At 36.5% G+C, this 20,560-nt stretch overlaps 1 protein-coding gene across 6 annotated transcripts in view; it reads right to left on the bottom strand.

Moving 5' to 3' along the window:
* EPM2A (EPM2A glucan phosphatase, laforin) overlaps positions 1-20,560 on the bottom strand; it is a 160,783-nt gene that overhangs the window by 36,373 nt on the left and 103,850 nt on the right. For all 6 annotated transcript variants that reach the window (XM_067701851.1, XM_067701854.1, XM_067701849.1 and 3 more), the window contains one exon: positions 11,972-12,146. In XM_067701851.1, the coding sequence (XP_067557952.1) occupies positions 11,972-12,033 (62 nt within the window). In that variant the 5' untranslated portion in view covers positions 12,034-12,146. The remainder of the gene's footprint in view (positions 1-11,971; positions 12,147-20,560) is intronic.

The raw sequence follows: 20,560 nt of genomic DNA, 5'->3' as shown, positions 1-20,560 counted from the left end.
CTTGATACCTGCTTTAGGAGAAGCTCAGATACATGCTGTTTCTCAAATTCCTTCAGCTTAAAATATTTGATATCCTAAGGTGCCATATTTGGAGAAGCGTATACTAAACCCCATCACTGTGAAACTGGACATACGCGAAGATTATATAACATGAAGTGTAACCAACCAGGACGTTATGGGCCTTCCCGGGACAGGCCACCCGCACTCCCACCCTCTGCTTTAGCTCCTCTCTGAAGTACGGAGATAACAGTATCAGATGCACATTTCCCGGGTAGTTTTACAGATGCTAAAGCCCCCCAAGTGGAAGAAATTAACACATCCCCTCTGCAGTATGGCGGGAACCAGGAAATATTTGCAACGACTTATCTGGCCTTTTACTTTACCTCACCATCAACCAATCAGAGGATTGTGCGGGAGCTGATCATACCCTGGGACTTCCTTCCCTTGCCTGGCCTTTAAAAACGCTTTGCTAAAACCCATCTGGTAGTTCGGGCTTTTTGAGTACTAGCTATCCCGGACTCCTTATAGGACACCCTGCAGTAAATGCTGTACTTTCTTTCACCACAACCCGCTATCAGTAGGTTGGCTTTACTGCGTGTGGGCAAGTGGACCCAAGTTTGATTTGGCAACAATAGGCCTTAACTCACTCAGAGTCCCTTAGGAAATGTGATGGAATATCAGTCAATTGACTTGCAAACTAAATAGTTTAACATAGGTAATTTCTTAGAAGTTATTACATCTGGGTCCAAAACATACTATAAAGTTTTTAAGTATATGTCAATCCAAAAAATTATAATGCCCACCACATAGATTTGTGTGTACTGTCTAAAATTATTACCCAACCAGGACCACCACACGTAGCAAGGCAGGCTTTGCACTGCAGAGAGTGAGTGGTAGCAGGGTGGGTGGAGAGGGGATTCATGTAAACTACTATATGAATCATATATTCTGGAGTTGTGCACAGAAAAGGTCCTGGACCCAAGCCTCTATGAAAATTTATTTTGAATAGTGATAAAAATCTAAAGCCCAATTTTAAGACAGTGCTGTACTTTACCCGGAAGGCTTTTTCTGTACTTCAACAGAATAATTATTTAAAAGATTTTATTAGGGTGAGAGAATAAGAATGTGAGGTAAATAACACTTTTATTAATTTCCTTACTTCATAAAATGTTAAGCATCATGGTCTCTCCCTTTATTAAAAAAGCCTGTTCCTGAGAATTAAATATTAACTAAGTTTTGTAAGCAAAGTCACATTTTACACGTGGAGAGATTTCAGCAGAAATTCAAGACCTTGATTCACTCAAAGCCACTTAAAGAAAATAGGGTGAAAAATCTCAGAAAAGAACTAAATTAATTGGATTAAGGTTTTCACAGTAATACATATTTGTTTTGTCTCTACTGTGGGACTATTAGCTTCTGAAGGAGAGACACTAGGTCGTGTTTTACTTTGTACCCCCAGTATCTGGCATCTGGCAAAAAGTAGGCACTCGATAAATAGTTGAATAAATGAATGGAGACAGACCAAAGTCAGCTGATTACCACATTAAGAACAGAAAATACTAAATGTTTTAAATATTTGTTTAGACATGGACTTCAATTCCATATTTTGATCAGTTAATAAAGTATCAAGACAAAAATGAAGGAATGGAACAAGGACGTTAAGATAAGAAAAAAGGGGACAGGAAAAGACAGAGGGTAAAGGACCAACAGGGAAACAGGTACAGTGTAAGAGACAGTGGGGAATAAAAGGGAAGTGGGGGTAGGAGAGGAGTAGACTGGAAATACAGAAAACGGTAGAGAAATAGGAAAGGTGGCAAAGAATAAGGGCAAAACCTAATAGACAAAGGTGCATTTGTACCAAAAAATTTATAACTGCCCTCCTGCAATCTGCAGCTCACCAGGGCCATGAATTTCAGAGTCTAAACTTCTCATCACTCAACTTTGAAATGTGAGTTAGCTGGTTAATTACTATTCACAGTTTTGGGGTTGTTTCCCTGTAATTAATTTTTCTTAGTCATAGTGGCAGAGGCCAAAACAAAAACATTCCTATTATTAGTTCAGGCCAAGGAGTGATCCTTTCCCATTAGCTCTATCCTGATACTGTCTACTATCTAAAGCAAGAGAATCCTTTCACAAAGGGAAGAACACTTTTGTGATATAAACAAATACCACATCATTTCATTATTATTTAAGTTGAAAATTTTTAACAGTACCTAACACAGTACTGGGCACATGGTATACAATCAAAATGGTACTTCTAAATTCAGCTTTTGAGGTTGCTGGGTTTTTTTAAAGTAGAGAATGTTAGTCTCATGAAAAGGGCATTCTGAAAGTTGGTGTTCTGATGTTCAAATCTATTTCTATAATCGATTACTTACATGTATTTTCCACTTCTGTGATACCATTTTTATCATCCTTTTTACTCCATCTTGACTTAATTAGCAATATATTATTTGAATATCCTGAATTAAAGGACAGCTCTCAAAACCCCAGCAACTGTAAATAGCTATGGTGATGACTGCAGATCCTTGATCAATGCATTGCTGACCCCTCTCAGAATGGTTCTTTCACTTTCACTGCATCCCTGAGCTTTGTTTTTTTTGTTTTTAAAGATCTGAAGTAATAAAAACTCACTGTCGTGGCTAAAAGCAATGAGACACAGAAGAGGCCCTATTTTCAAACCTCTGGTAACGTCAGAAACAACAGATTAATCAAGGTGAACTTTAAAGGGACAGGGTGAAGGAAGGAAATGGGACTAAGAAAATAATCCATGGTTCCCCCTGTTATCATAGAATAGCTAAGTGACAAGTGGCCAAGTCTATGTTCCTTCATTCTTCCCACTTTCTTCTCCATCTCCCTCCTTTTTTCTTTCTAATTTTTCTAGGATATGATGAAGAAGCAACTACAAACATACAAGTAGCTGTATAGATATAGATCTATTTCACTTTGCACAACAAAATGGGTCCTTAAAAAGTTGTATAAACCTATTATTTTGTAACAAATTGATCATGCTTCTCTCTATCATTTTTGAGATGCTTAATTTTCATTCCTGATTAGTCATTAATTTTGGCTTTAGGTTTGTTTCTCTTCCCTCCTAAAACTAGACTGAAAAATAAAAGTCTGGAAACAAACTCTTAGATCCTTGGGGAGGTCACGATTTATGTAAATTCTCTGGTGACTTCCTGTTTAATGCAAAAATGTCTCTTTGAGCTTTGGGATTTTATATATCGTTTCCATAGAACTTAGCATGAGGAGTCACACCAACTATAACTAAGCTGGAGTAGCAGCAGAAAAACAATGTGATGTAGTTTATACTGGAAGATCCTCTCATAAAATGTCTTCCTCTACCATTAATAAGCCTATTCATAATGGGGCAGGGGGGTAAACATGTCTGAGGAGAGGGCGTAGCAATGGAAATGCCAGTGATTAAATTAAGAAGATTAATAATAATTGCTGGAGTAAAACAAAACAACCCAAACAAATGAATCTTTTGGAAGAAAGGGGTGTTGGGACAGGATCTGCAATCTAGGAAAAGGGAAAATGAGACAAGCAATTAATACTACAACTTAAGATTATACGGTGAGGAAGGATAATGAGGTAAGTTGATGCCTGAATAAACAGCAATTTCCAAAAAGTGGCATAAAGGTGCTGGGGGAGAGAAAACGTTTTGGGGAGAGAAAACGTTTTTAGGTACTTCTTATAATTAATTCAATTTATTTTGACTTATGCAGACTATCTAAACTTTAAACGTTGATTCGTGAAAATAAGCAGGAATTTTTTGTCATTTATTTGTGTTCAGATGTGTATTTGGATCAGAAGTTGATGGCAGAACGCGATGGTAGAAGAAAACAGAGCCCCCATTTCAGGAGGAGGAAACAGAGGCACGTGGAGGAGAGTCTGAGAATGGGGTCAGCTGTCGTGACCTCAGAGCAGGACCTTGTAGAGTTGATTCCCATTTTGCTTCTCTACAACAGGAGGGGATACTGTGTAGGATGCCTTTTCTCTCATAGTCAGAAGTAGCTCAGGGTTATAAAGCATTATTAAGGTTTTACTTGCCCAACAGAATCCTCAGACAACACCTAAAATCTACCCCCTGCTTTCATTAGCCTGAATCTGAGAGTTGTGCCCCACCCAGCACTCTGTCAAACACATCATGTGGCTGTGGGTAGAAAACAATCCTTTCCTTATAAAATGGAGAGCCTGCAAAGTAGGTGTTACCTGTGTGTGTGTGTGTGTGTGTGTGTGTGTGTTGCTACACCCAGTACTTTTTTTCAGAGTATTTATCAACTACGTGGTGAAACACTTAGCATTTACATATGCTAATCAATTAAATTATTGATTCATTTATCAAGAACAATAAGTCTACAAGACATTCAAAGAAAAAAGTTAACTTTGAGAAAGAAGGTTGAGAAAGGCAATTCACAATGTATCAAAGCATGAAAATAAAGATCTTGCTTTTCAAAAAACGTCCGTAAACGTACAAGTCATTATAGGACCTTTATGATATAGAAATAGTCAACAGGAAAACTGATCATCCTATTTAGTATGTAACATATGCATTTTCACTACTCTTTCTTCACTGACCCCTCCTCCACGGGTTTCATAATCTTTGCATTCTGTTCAACCAAAGATGAGACTATGTTCTAAGAAACTAATCATTTTCAGTCAATTTAAATGATCACAGGGATTGGCAAAGTGATAGAAATATACCAACCCCTTGAAAATAAGAAAGGAGCATTCCCCAATGTGTTCACTGACTCCAATATAAATAGATCCATTGTTCTTCCAGAAGTGGACCTTCCATAATGGCCAGCATAATAAAGTTAATTCTAGCTCTGAAAAATATGTCATATAATTCCCAATCTACAAAGCCTCCATTTTAGCATATTACTTAGACTTCTTTCTGATCTGGCTAGAGTCACACAGAAAACTGTCAAAAATATTCTGTCCGTCTTCTGTACTCATTTAAAATGAGAGAATAACTTCTTTGTTTGTCATAGTCACTGTAATATTGGAATTGGGAGAGTCTTGTAAAAATAAAAATTCATGAGTCAGTACATTCACATTCCATTAGCTACCCAGTCTATATATCTCATTCAAACCTAAAATTCTTCTCTCTTCTCACTCTCATCTGATGACCTTGCTTCCTATTTCATGGAGAAAAGAGAAGAAATCAGAAAGACGCAGACGTAGAGAATGGACTTGAGGACGCGGGGAGGGGGAAGGGTAAGCTGGGACGAAGTGAGAGAGTGGTATGGACATATATACACTACCAAATGTAAAATCGATAGCTAGTGGGAAGCAGCCAAGTAGCACAGGGAGATCAGCTTGGTGTTTTGTGACCACCTAGAGGGGTGGGATAGGGAGGGTGGGAGGGAGATGCAAGAGGGAGGAGATATGGGGATATATGTATATGTATGGCTGATTCACTTTGTTATAAAGCAGAAACTAACACACCGTTGTAGAGCAATTATACTCCAATAAAGATGGTAAAAAAAAAAAAATGAGAGAAGAAATCAGAAACTGAACTTCCACATGCCCTCACTACTTCACTGACATACCTGCACCCATGCCAATTCTCTGCTTCCTCAAGGACCATGGATGAACTCTTTGTTCTCCTGCATTCAGATCACTCTTGTTTACAAAAAGATTTTGCCCCTATGACTCTCCCCTTTCTCCTCTTAATCATTAATTTTTCTCCACTCTATGACATCATTGTCATTAACATCCAAACATTCTTTAACAGCACCCACCTTATAAATTACCTTCCCCTATCCTAAATTTCCTTGTTTCTCTGCTCTCTTTTGTAGTAAAAATTCATATTTTTATAATAAAATTGCCAAGTTTTCCCCACATAATGACTTAGGAATCCAAATTGCTTAACTTATATGATAGAATATTCCCTTTTTCTTACTACCATTCCTATAGACACAATCTGAGATCTGACAACCAAGTTCTCTCCTTTAATCAAGCTTCTCTCTCACTGGCCTGACAGAGACATTTCAATCATAATGTAAATAACAATGCTGTTGATAATATAAAGGCAGCAAAGAATCCAGCTGCTTCTTTTATAATCATACTGAACCCACAACAGCACTATCAGCAAAAACTGACTTCTCCATAAACTTTAGCAAATATGTTTTAAATAACTTCTAAGAAACAAGAATTAAGGGGTATGTTTACAATTAGTTCATATTACCATTAGGATGCTAATATCTATCACTAATTTTTTACATGATACTGAAAATAAATCATCCCAATGTAACTATACATAATATAGAATATATAATCTATTTTAATATATTTAAATGTTTTATATAAAAATATGTATTTTAGGGCTTCCCTGGTGGCGCAGTGGTTGAGAGTACGCCTGCCGATGCAGGGGACACGGGTTCGTGCCCCGGTCCGGGAAGATCCCACATGCCGCGGAGCGGCTGGGCCCGTGAGCCATGGCCGCTGAGCCTGCGCGTCCGGAGCCTGTGCTCCGCAATGGGAGAGGCCGCAACAGTAAGAGGCCCGTGTACCGCAAAAAAAAAAATGTATTTTAATCATATGAAAAAGGGGACATCCATCAATTAAGTTGACCTCATAAAATATGAACAGCATTATTTATTTAGGGAAAAGGAACTCTTCAAGGAAATCTCACACACTCAGTTAATACTCAATAAAAATCATTGCCCGATCAGAAGAACTCAGTAAGAAGGAAGATTATGCTGTTTTCCTTTCCTAGTAGGATGAACAATTATAATCTTGGTTTTACTGTTTAGAAAAATCTCAAATCATTCAATCAGATGCAAATAACAACTGAAATTAGATTCGTCCTTTGGCCAGTAATTTCTTGATTGTGAATTACAGAAGCAGGACAATGTAATTAGGTCCTGCTGCACACAGAATTTTGTGATTTTTCTGTATTTAGTCCAAAAGAGATCTCCTGTCAAAATTTGATTATGAATATAAGCAATGTAAAATATCATTTTATAATAAGTATTTACATACTTATTAGGGATTAATTGTAAAATGACTATAACGTATGTATATTTCCAAATATTTCTGTAGTGTTGGACTGAATGTATGTCCTGGGCTGCAAAAATGAAGGAAAGTGCCACCTAGAGGCAGCACTGGATTGCCGGCATTTGACGGCTGAACCTGAAACCAAAGAAGCTGATACGGAGTATAGTCACTGTTAAGTCAATATAATATATTGGCAAAATGTTGAATAAGGCTTAGCTTTTTAAATTAACTTTAATCCTTGATTATTTCCGGAACTGACTTCAGTATTCATCTAGTTTAACCAACTCACTTTGCAAATCAGGAAACTGAAATTCAGAACTGTTACAGGATTGTCCCAAGGTTGCCCTGTAGTAAATGAGAGAGCTGGGCTGGCACCAAATTCCTCACTCTTTCTCGAAAGTAATTAATCCCATTCATTTGGAAAATGTGCTAGACAAAACAGTATCAAAAATGTGTGAAAGTATTTCCTACAGTGTATAAAATAATTTTGAGGTTTGAAAATTACTGTATATCTTTTCTTTATAAGCCAAAGAGGCTGCAAACAATAAACGAGCTTTTATAATACATTTTCTAAACTGTAATATTTTTATAAGAATATAAGTGTGCCTTTCATAAAGTCTAATTTATGGCTCTTGAAATGTGTTTAAGTGGCAATAAGCCTTTTCAAGATACAGAAGATACAGTCCCTTTCCACTAAAGTCCAATTAAATTAGTTATCTGTGTCTTTAATGCAAACATTCATTCTTTTGCATAAAAAAATCGATTGAAGAGGAAGATGTAGTTTGATACCAAGTATAGGCTGAATATGGAAGTACACGTTGATTTTTAAAATCTCATTTTAACATGGTAGAATCTTATCTGGGTCAGAGTAACAGAATACAAACTAAATGTTAGAAATAAAGAATGTATTTACTATTTATTGAGCTACGCTTTACGAAGTTTTATGTTAGACACTTTTAATACTTTATTTCACTTTAATTTTATTGCAGAAAATTTGATTTCACACATCTAACTTTCACCAAATCCCTTTAAAACAAGCATAAAGAGATTTTGTAGAAAATTAAATACATAAAAACCCAAGAAAGAGAGAACAGGAGCAAAGATAACAAAAAAAAATTGTGGAAACTGTAAAGCAATTGGTTGATTACTGAAAAATTTAGCAGACTGAGAAAAACTAAGTCCTAAGGCCAACAGTGGAGAAAGCTGAGAACTGTCTGGAATTACACTACAGAATCCCCAACAGGCTCAGAAACTGGGATTTCCAGGTACTTCTGGATGTGGGTGAAAAGAATAAGGAAAACTGGCAAGTCTGTTTAGAACGCAGCCAGACCCTTAGATTCATCTTCCCACTCTCCTCAGCTGGGACACTTTCCCTCCCCAGTCCTGACAAAAGACTGGAGGTTTATTCTCTGGGGAAGGTTAAACAAGTCTCTGGACTGGAAGACACTCAGATAATTAAATGAAGAGTTCCCAGAAAACAAAAATGATAGCAACAATAAAAAACTAAATAGTAGGGCTTCCCTGGTGGTGCAGTAGTTAAGAATCTGCCTGCCAATGCAGGGGACACGGGTTCGTGCCCTGGTCTGGGAAGATCCCACATGCCGCGGAGCAACTAAGCCCGTGTGCCACAACTACTGAGCCTGCGCGTCTGGAGCCTGTGCTCCGCAACGGAAGAGGCCACGACAGTGAGAGGCCCGCGCACCGCGATCAAGAGTGGCCCCCGCTCACCGCAACTGGAGAAAGCCCTCGCACAGCAACGAAGACCCAACACAGCCAAATATAAATAAATTAATTAATTGGGGGAAAAAAAACTAAATAGTGTGATGGATGATTAAGTAAGTTGAGAAAATCTGTTAGAAAGGAGAGGAAAAAAAAAACCCCAAAGATATGCAACATATAAAATACTCAGACCAAGTTTCCAATATCTAAATAATAGGAGGTCCAGAAAGGGAAATAAATCATCAAAGAAATAATTCGAGTAATTTACCTTTAAACATTTGAAATTGCAGAATTTGCAGAATTTACAGAATTAAAAAATCTACTCACTGAGAGGTTAGCAAAATGCAAAAAAAGTAACCACATCAAGACATTCCATTATGAAATTTCATAATATTGAAAATGAAGATTCTGACAGCTTCTCCAGAGTGGGGGGAGGGAAACTCAGCTCAAACATAAAGGGTTAGGAGCCATAAAGGCTTCAACTACTCAGCAGCAAACCAGAAAGCTATACATTCTTCAAAGAAGACTTAGACATGTGTGAACAGTTAGGGGGTGTTAAACGGAATTTACACAGGCATACAAATAAACATGGGGCATACCAATCTCATCAGAATGATGGCATAACTATGTTGGGAGGATTGAACAACAGAAGGATGTCACTGAAGTTTGTGGGGGAAGGGGAAGAAAAAAGAGCTACATTTTCATTTTTCAGGTGTGAAATCAATAAATAATACCAAAAACTAAAATCAAGAAGCAGTAATATAATCATATTATTTATCATTTAACTGAAAGTAATTAGCAAATAATCAGCTTAAAGATGTGAAAGCGGTTGCCTGTGGACAGACCAAATGAGAGGAGGTGCGGAGGCAGGGCGAGTGGCAGACTTCTCTTCCTAATAAAGCTTGTAGATCTACTAGATTCATCAAACATGCACACGTACACCTTGAGTATGAAAGACTCATTTATATTTGCTAAATTAAATCTAAGTTCTATAACCCTTGGAAATGTAAAAGTAATGAAAAACAGGAGTTAATGGGTGGAAGTAGATGTGGAGGAAGATATAGGGGCAGTAAATCTCTTATCTTACACAGTAGGAAATCAAGGGGCACTGTCAAAAACGTACAAGAAATAGAGTCAAGAAATAGAATTTTTATGAAGCTAAATAACAAAAGAATTTTTTTCATGAGCTTGGTAGGGATTGGAAGTGGGGAGAGAAGATAAGTGAGCTAAATTTCTCTCATGTCATAGAGGGGAATCAAAAGCTATTTTTAAATTGACATATTAACAAATAAAGTATATGCACATTATTTAAGACTTGGATTTAAGCTCCAGAAAAACTAACCATAAAATGGTTAAAAATAATCACTTCTGGTGAGTGGGAATGAAGGAAAGTATATTGAACCTTACTTTTCATTTAGCATCCTCTTTGGTGTTTGAACTTGTATTTTGGCACATATTGTTGGTATAATAATTAAATAGACAAATAAAAATAAATCTATTAATAAATACTGGGTGGGTCAAAAGGTTCCTTCGTTTTTTTCCGTAAGATGGCCCTAGTAGTGCTTAGTTGTCTTTAACTTCATTCGAAACAATTTTGTTAGATTCTACGTAACAGCTGTCATATTAGCATGGATTTTTAAAAAAGACATCAAAATTGGTGAATTTTTGTGTAGCCATTTTAATATTGAAGATGGAAGAAAAAAGCAATATTTGCAGCATATTATGCTTTATTATTTCAAGAAAGGGAAAAACGCAACTGAAATGCACAAAAAGATTTGTGCAGTGTATGGAGAAAGTGCTGTGACTGACTGAATGTGTCAAAAGTGGTTTGCGAAGTTTCGTGCTGGAGATTTCTCACTGGACAATGTTCCACGGTCGGGTAGACCAGCTGAAGTTGATAGCGATCAAATTGAAACAATAATTGAGAACAATCAACGCTATACCACGCGGCAGATAGCCAACATACTCAAAATACCCAAATCAAGCATTGAAAATCATTTGCACCAGCTTGGTTATGGGAATCGCTTTGATGTTTGGGTTCCACATATTAAAGTTAAGCAAAAATACCTTCTTGACCATATTTCCTCATGCAATTCTGTACTGAAATATAATGAAAACATTCCGTTTTAAAACAAATTGTGACGGGCAATGAAAAGTGGATACTGTACAAGAATGTGGAATGGAAGAGATTGTGGGGCAAGCGAAATGAACCACCACCAACTACACTAAAGGCCGGTCTTCATCCAAAGTAGCTGATGTTGTATATATGGTGGGATTGGAAGGGAGTCCTCTATTATGAGCTCCTTCCAGAAAACCAAACGATTAATTCCAACAAGTACTGCTCCCAATTAGACCAACTGAAAGCGGCACTTGACGAAAAGTGTCCAGAATTAGTCAACAGAAAATGCGTAATCTTCCATCAGGATAATGCAAGACCGCGTGTTTCTTTGATGACCAGGCAAAAACTGTTACAGCTTGGCTGGGAAGTTCTGACTCATCCCCTGTATTCACCAGACATTGCACCTTTGGATTTCCATTATTTAGGTCTTTACAAAATTCTCTTAATGGAAAAAATTTCAATTCTCTGGAAGACTGTAAAAGGCACCTGGAACAGTTCTTTGCTCAAAAAGATAAAAAGTTTTGGGAAGATGGAATTATGAAGTTGCCTGAAAAATGGCAGAAGGTAGTGGAACAAAAGGGTGAATACGTTGTTCAATAAAGTTCTTGGTGAAAATGAAAAATGTTTCTTTTATTTTTACTTAAAAAACCGAAGGCACTTTTTAGCCCTCCCAGTAATAGAGCAGATGATCACATCCTATCTAGTTTTATGTCTACATTTTCACATATGTTTATTTGGATAATATTTTATAAAGAGACAGCAATTTCTGTTTCACAGCTGGTCTGTAGCATAAAAGATACAAATGCTGATTTATGATATTTTAGTCTGGTTTTTATTTTTAATCCACTATGTAAGTACAAAGATTGGTAAAGTACTGTCTGGTCAAAATATGTTGATGCCAGGGTGTATACTTAATAAAAGAATTCTATAAAAAGGATCCTTCACATCTAGAACCAGAAAATCTCACACAGTAATTCACTGTAATTTACCTCCTCAAAGCACTGCAGGCCTATATAACCCTCCAAAGGGAGATACTGCAGTTTTACACACAGTGAATACTTCCATTGTCCTAATGCTACCCTTGTCCTACTTCTATGCTTATAAACATTGCACTATTTTTACCTTGAATAATGCATGGCTTGGTGGCCTGCAATATTAAAATAGAAGTCTGTTGTGTGCTTCATCTCATTGGTGTGCCCAGTGGCCTCAATCCAGTGTCCTATTGGGAGACAGTAAACACCATCCACCAAGTTGTTTTCATTATAAATACAGCAACGGTCGTGGTGAGGCCCATTGCCTAGAACAAGAAGAAATGACAAACAAAGCAATTACATCAATGTTTTGCTTAAACAGCCACAGAGTTGCTGATGCAAAATTAATAGTAAGATGAAAATAAATACAAAGCTGCATAATCTACAGATTTCAGTATAAACAAAAATATACTAGAGTAATAGGGAACACAGTAACAATTTGTAGAGTTACTTGTGAATTTCACAGAGTCCTATGCTCCCTTTGAATACATGAATATTTCCAAAAGCATATCAACTCAGAATTTCTTGGGACCTTTCAGTGCCTTAAGAGCCTGTTGTGAGTCATTTTGTAGCCTGATAAGCTGCTGAAAAGGGTTTTTAAAGCCATTAATGTCCCTGCGCTGCATACTTTTATCTTCCTGGTATGCAAATTTATGACTAAAATCAGTAATAAAGTGTTTCAGTATCAGCTTAAGCAATCAATTTTAAAAAACATTAATAAATAATAAAACAAATATCACATCCAATCCAGTTTGCATGTAAATCAGTGGTTAGTATTATCTTCAAATGGGAAAACTAAGTATCACAGAGATTAACTAGCTTGTCCAGGGTCACAGAACTAATAAGTGCAGAGCTATCAGTAAACTGATACCCCTAGACCCCAACTTTCAGGCACCTGACACCTTCATGCTGTTTTCCGCCTACTTCACAAGCACCAAGACACACATCCTCTTTCCAGTGAGTGGAGCAAAAGAGGCAGAGACAGAAGAACATGTCTCTGAAAACACTACTCGCCGATATCACAATTCTCCCCAGTATCAACTACACTAGCAGACAGACCTTTTATTTCTATGAAAATTGTAATTTGTACATTAGTTTTATTAGCCCTTATGTGACCACCCCATTTCAAATAATTCTTTTCCTTAAATTACCTAATTTCCATATATTGTCATTTATAAGAAAAACATGTAAGCAAAATAAAATGGGAAAAGTCACATTTATTATGAATATGAAAATTCGACTCATTCGTTCCTTGCTCTATCTTACAAAACATTTTACCTAAGGTTATTTGGCATAAAATCTCTTTTAAAAAATCCTTAAGTCATTGGGCATTTCTTTAGAATGTAACTCCCCTCCATCAGATAGAAGGTACAGGATGGCTCCTTTAGTACATCATCACTGATCTTCCCAGCTCAGACTCCTCTTTTTCTCTTGATGGCTACAAGGCTCTACACCTTGTAACTGCCCTATTAACCTTGATATTTAATAGATGAAAAACTATACTAGCAATTTCAGTTCTAGAAGTATATCCAACAGAAATATAAGATTAAAGAAAGATACATAGATGCATACGTGTGTGTGGCAATACTATTTTAATAGCAATACTGTAAACTACGTAAGTTCATCTATACATTTTTCCACAAATATTTATTGAATGTTCACTATATGACAGGCATTATACTAAGTCATATTAAAGATTTAGGTATTTCCCATAAAAGCAATGAAACATTAAAATATTTTAAGCAGACAGGTGACATGACCACATTTTTATTTTGAAAATATCTCTCTGGTTATAGAGTAAAATATTAATTCAAGCACAATGAGATTAGAAATAGAAAGTTCATTTAGGAAAATACTGCATTAACCCAGGAAAGAGATGGTAAAAGCTTGGATGTAGAAATGGAAAGGAGTGGGAAGATTCAGCAGGGAAAAGCCACAGGACTTGGTGATTAATTTGATATGGGAGGTGAAGAAAAAAGGGAACCAATAATGACTCCTAGGCTTCTGGCAAATACAACTCAATATATAGTGGTACCAGTCACTGAGATGTGAAATCTGGAAGAGTTGCAAGGAAAGATCATCAATCTGGTTTTGGCATTTGGGGCTTGAAGTGCTATTTAGATACAAAAGGAGATGTCAAGTAGAGAGTTAGAGTTATTGATTTGACACTCAGACCAGACATCTAAACTAGAAAAATAAGTTTATGAGTCATCTAAGTATAGATGGCAATTGAAACAAGGATATAGGTGAGTCACAAAGAAAAACAACACTTTATACATTCTTTTATTTTTAATTTTTATTTATTCATTTATTTTTGGCTGTGTTGGGTCTTCATTGCTGCGCAAGGGCTTTTCTCTAGTTGCGGCAAGCAAGGACTACTCTTCGTTGCGGTGCATGGGCTTCTCACTGAGGTGGCTTCTCTTGTTACGGATCACGGGCTCTAGGTGTGCGGGCTTCAGTAGTTTTGGCTCACGGGCTCTACAGTGCAGGCTCAGTAGTTGTGGTGCTCGGGCTTAGTTGCTCCGTGTCATGTGGGATCTTCCCGGACCAGGGCTTAAACTCGTGTCCCCTGCATTGGCAGGCGGATTCTTAACCTCTCCGCTACCAGGGAAGCCCCGAAAAACAATATTGATTGAGAAGAAAAGCCTTCTAGAACCAAGTTTAAAAGCATCTCAACATTTAAAAGCTGGACAGAGGGATGAGCTTACAAAGGAGGCACAGAAAGAGAAGCTGGAGAGGAAAACTAGAAGTGAGTAAATGAGGTGGGGGAGCATGATTGAAACTGTAAACATAGACTAAAAACTTGATGGATGCATGTCTGATTGTTAACAGTAGTTACATCTGAAGAATGTAATTGGGATGGAAGGACTACTTTCAACTATTTTGAATCCATTGGATTTGCTACAAAGCGAAGTTATTACTTTTTAGTAATAAAAGAATAATATCTATGGCTCCTACTGTTCAGTATAAGAGGCTTACAACAATTTAAATGTTGTAACTTAAATAAATTTAATTATCAAGGAGCTCAAATATACATAAATTACACTGTTCAAGCAAAAGTATGTATGTAACATTGACTTCCTAAGAATTCTTCATTCCTAGAATTAGTTTTCTGAATTATTCATTTTTACACATACATGTTTTAGGAGAAGTAACAAGACACATCTATCTCTCTCAGCCAGGGAGGTATCAGTGCAGGTGTAGGGGAGAGCAGGAACTCCCAACCCATTCAGTAGTAATAAGGAGTCCAATCCCTCCAGTTCTCAATGCAGATTGGGTGAGGAACCTGGGTAATGAGGTGGTACCCCCACGCTCCTGCTGGAGCAGCATCAGAGGAACCCAGTTAAACCAAAAGGGGTTTGATAAGATGTACAGTCTCATTATATAATATTCAGAATGTCGAGGTTTCAATACAAAGTCACTCATTATATCAAGAATCACAATGATCTCAAACTGAATGAAAAAAGAAAAGCTCAAAAGATGCTAACATCAAGATGACAGAGATGTTAGAACTATCTGACAAAGATTTTAAGCTTCAACAATCCACTGAACACATTTGAAACAAATGAAAAATCACAAAGTCTCAGCAAAGAAATAGAAGATGGAAATAAGAACTAAATGGAATTTTAGAACTGAAAAATATCAGTATTAACAATTGAAATAATAACTTCAGGGGAGAGCAGAATGGAGGGGACAAAGGAAAGAATTAGCAAGCTGCAAGATAGAACAACAGAAATTACCCAATCTAAGCAACAGAGAGAAAACAGATTTAAAAAAAAAAAGAACAGAGACTTAGGGACCTATGAGACTATAACAAAAGATGTAACATTCCAGTAATTGGAGTCCTAAAAAGAGATGAGAAAGAGGGTATGGTGGAAAAATATTTGAGAAAAATAATGTCTCAAAACTTTCCAAATTTGCCAATAAGCATAAATCTACAGGTTCAGGAAGCTGCACAAACTCCAAACAGGGTAAACAAAAAGAAATCCATGCCACAACACATCATAATTAAATTTCTGAAAACTAAATGCAAAGAAAAATCTTGAAAGTAGCCAGAGAAAAATAACAATTTAGGAAAACAACCATTCTAATGTCAGTAGGCTTCTCAAAAAAAATGGCTAAACAGAAGATCTCTATAAACAGAAAGGAAATTGTTGAACATCAGGAAAGAAGAACACGGTAAGAAAATATGGGTAAATACAATAGACTTTCTTTCTCCTCGTGAGTTTCTAATAAAAACTACAATGCTCTCTGATGTGGCCCTACATGGATGTAGCGGAAATATTTAAGGCAGTTATATGGAGAAGGGCAAAGAAATAAAGAGGGAAATAAGATTCCTCCAATTCATTTAAACTGTCAAAATGATGAAACCAGTTAACTATGACAAGTTATGTTTGTACAATGTAGGTAAATCAAAACGGAATTCTAAAAAATGTTTAAGTATGAACCATATTGCCATAAGAAGGCAGAGAAAGGAAACAGAGAGAGAGAGAAAAAACCTCAGAAACAAAAAATAAAATAGCAAACTTAAGTCCTAACATACCAATAATGTCGTTAAATGTAAACTGTCTAAATAAATACACATTAAAATACAGAGATTGTCAGAACAGATTATTTTTAGTGAAGCAGCTATTTGCTGCCCAGAAGAAACTCACTTCAAATTATACAGGTAAGTGGAAAGTAAAAGTATAGAAAAAAATGTACCATGCAAACATTAATTAAAAGAAAGCAGAAATGGTTATATTATTATCATGTAAAGTAGAACCTCAGAGCAAAGAAAATCAGAGATGGGGAGGGAAACTATATGGTGCCAAAAGTATCAGTCCAACATGGATGGACCTTGAAGGCATTATGCTAAATGAAATAAATAAGACAGAGAAAGACAAGTACTGTATGATCTCACTTAAATGTGGAATCTACAAAACAAAACACAGAAAAAGTGTTAAGATGTCTTTAGTGATTGAATGATTTAACAAATTGTGGTACATCGGATACCATAATTTAGCCAAAAAAAGGAATGGCCTATTGATAATGCAATAACCTAGGTGAATCTCCAAAAACTTATGCTGAGTGAAAAAAATGCCAATTCCACATACTGTATAATGCCATTTATATAACATTCTTGAAAAAAAAAATTATAGAGATGGAGAACAGTTTAGTGGTTGCCCGGGGTTAGAGGTTGGGGAAGGAAGAAAGTAGGTGAGGCTAGAAAACAGGAACATGGGAGATCCCTGTGGTGATGAAAATGTTACCATTGAGGGAACTGGTAAAAGATACACAGGATCTTTCTGTATTATTTCTTACAATTGCATGTGAATATACAATTACTTCAAAATAAAAAGTTTAATTAAAAAATAAATAAATCTTGGTTTGTCTGTTTTTTCCAAATAGACTGGAGAATTTTTAAGTTTCCAACTCACTTTCTTTTCCATAGGACTGGCCTAAGAGTACAATGTATAACACATTGTTTACTACCACAGTAATCATTTACGCCTAGAAGTTCAGTTGACTTTTCCAGGTCTCTTCTACCTCATAAAGGAGTCAGTTGGCTGTGTTTTAACAAGGTTAAAGGAGTAACTTTGTGGCTTCTTTGGAGGGGGGATGCGGGTGGGGAGGGAGCCTGTAGGAGGTGAATTATCTGTTCCATTGGAGCCGCCCATTGCCAGTCATTCATTAGTATTAATTTAAAATAAATAAACATACAAACAACTCACTAAGGCAGGATAAACTAACATGTGTTATTGGCAGAAAAGTAGAAAACGGTTGGTTTAATTAACAATAAACACCTATTTCCTTAGAGCAGATTTGGCCATAGTATTATTTGTTCACTGAAGCAAGTTAGGTAAGTTAAAATAAAGCAAATAAATGTGAAGGAGTAAGAGGTCTGCTTTCTGCCACTCCAATTAAAGACAGAGAAAATTTAAAAATCTGAACTAACACATTATTTTAAATAGTTCTATAAGTTTGAAAGTTCAAGTTAAAAATGACTTTTTTTATAAACTCAGAAGGCTTGAAATTATATTGGACAAGGAAAATCTATTGGATAGTGTAGTCTACTTAAAATTAAAATTCTAATTATTTTGCATATATTATTTTATTTGAATCTATCCTCTTTGGAGTTTAATTACCTTGCAGTTTTTATTTCCAGCACATGAACATCAATTTTGAACCTAACACATTAATCTCTAATTTTAGCTAGTAATTCACCCAAATCAGATCTCTCTCATGCCCCATCTGTTACTTACTACTTCAGAAACTATTGGTGCATAAAGCTGTACAAATATGGTATAATCATTACCAACTCTGGTATTTTGATTTTCTGTTCCAACGGCAAAAGCAAAACAAACTAAAATGCAAAAAATCTTTTTGTTCAACCAACTGCCTCTTTAAGAGAGTGGATCCTGTTCCGCTTGAGCACTTTGGTAAATTGCAGTATGCAACGGTAGAAAATAGCTGAGTTTGGGAGTAGCAATGGGAGACAGGTAAACTGCATGATAGAATAGAGGACACAGGTGCGATCAACAAAGGAGAAGATGGGGAAAAATGGTGTGAAGATTGAGAAGGAGAAGGAAAGGTGAGATGGAGAAAGAGAAGAGAGAAGGCAAGATGCAGCTGGCAAACTACATAAAGTGAGTAATCAAACACATTGGTCATGAGACCACCAGAGAGCAGGTAAAGGCAAGCATTTTAATACTTAATTTAAAATTGTTTTTGCCTTTCTGTAATATTCCTCTCTACTCCTCCCACCCAACCTTCAATTCAACCTACTGCATTCACACACAAATTTCTTGCGTGGAGAGACAGAGAGGATAGTCCATTAATGAAAATTTATTTAAAAACTCAATTTCTTGCCTGTGTCGATGATGTATAACAGGGCAACAAGAAGCTTTATCTGCTAAGCAGAGCAGAAGCAGGAAAGCAAATGTAAATCCTTACAGGAGGATTTAAACCTTCCCTCCTACACAGGCATCCTAGAGAGGGTTCCATCCTCCCCAATCTATAGGAACAGGGACTTAGATAGATATACATAGATATATAGATGTATAGATATTTAGATATATAGATGTCATAAGGAGGAAGACCACAGTTAAAATCTAACATGTAATTATACAGTCTTTACAAGCTTTCAGAATCTGTACACACACAACAAAATTTTAAGGGGCTTCCCTGGTGGCGCAGTGGTTGAGAGTCCACCTGCCGATGCAGGGGACACAGATTCGTGCCCCGGTCCAGGAAGATCCTACATGCTGCAGAGCGGCTGGGCCCGTGAGCCATGGCCACTGAGCCTGCGCTTCCGGAGCCTGTGCTCCACAACGGGAGAGGCCACAACAGTGAGAGGCCTGTGTACCGCAAAAAAATAAATAAATAAATAAAATTTTAAGAACGAAAACAAGGAAAGCTAATAAGAAAATAATAAATAATACAAGATTTAGGAAGAATATTTTGATTTACAAGATTTTTATCTCATTTGATTATAGGAACGCAAAACCCTTAAATGCAAAGAGTTAAGTAGACAACACTTCACGCTAATGGTAAAAAAATGAAATTTGGCTAATGAAAATTAGGAAATCAATGACTACCTGCGGGTATGAAAAAAATTCTATACTAATTCAGGTAGGTATGTAGACAAAAGTCCAGTTTCTATATAATAATATTGCATTAAAATAATAGGAGGTGTATATAGTCGAGTGCCATGCCAAGAGTTAAAGCTAAAATAACTCCTAGGAAAAATCCAATACAAAACAATCCAACAAATTCAGGAAAGAGCTCCAAGAGTTTTGGTTTAAAATAATTATAATGACTACAAAGACACTTAGCAATGATGAAAATAGGAACTAGATTTAGAGATAATAAGGTTTTTCTACAATAGATAAGAAAATATTATTGTTAAGGAGGCTAGAGTTTGGAGGACCAGAAAGGAAAACATCAAATGTGACAGGATGATTACGGTAACGAATCAAACATCTGACTCAGGGTACGTGTGTGTGTGTGTGTGTGTGCGCGCGCGTGCGCGCGTGTGTGTGTGCGTGCATGCATGCAAATATGTATATGTGTGTGTGACTGTCTTTCAAGGTAAAAAACTGATTATTATTGGTGATCATTATTTTTATGGCGAATAGTAAGTTGAAATGTGATACATAAGCATCATCCTTTCTGTAAATCTGTACACTGTCTAACCCTTTCAGTCAAAATTTAGACAATTACTTGATAGAACCACAAGTCAGGGGTCTCCAAGCTTTGTACATAATAGGTCTGGCCTCACTTGCTCTCATTAATAATCAGACTTAAAACGATTCACATATTCTTCAAATGCTATGAGACGACAAAAGTCCTTGAGATGGTTGTTTAGTAGGCAGGTGTGATGTGTTGGTTCTCTCAAAGGTGAGCTTGAGGTGTGCGGAAAACAGGAACAGCAGGAGTGATTAATAAAGCTTAGCCTTGGGTTCACTCTCTACCAAGTCTCCAGAGGGGATCTTTTAGGTAAAACTCCCCAAAGAGGCTTGATCAGTTCCAGCTAAGAATTAAAAAAAAAAACTTAACACCTGCCAAACCATACAGAGCAGAAAACATTAGAAGGGAAAATTTCCATGATTATAAGAAGATATAGGTGAAGTGGAGGCTTAGATCAAGCTAGGTTGAAGAAATATAATTTTAAAATGGTTATGGGAAAAGCAAAATT

Source organism: Pseudorca crassidens, chromosome 13, assembly GCF_039906515.1.
Source record: "Pseudorca crassidens isolate mPseCra1 chromosome 13, mPseCra1.hap1, whole genome shotgun sequence".
NCBI classification, from domain to species: domain Eukaryota; kingdom Metazoa; phylum Chordata; class Mammalia; order Artiodactyla; family Delphinidae; genus Pseudorca; species Pseudorca crassidens.
This window is presented reverse-complemented; position numbering and strand designations above follow the sequence as displayed.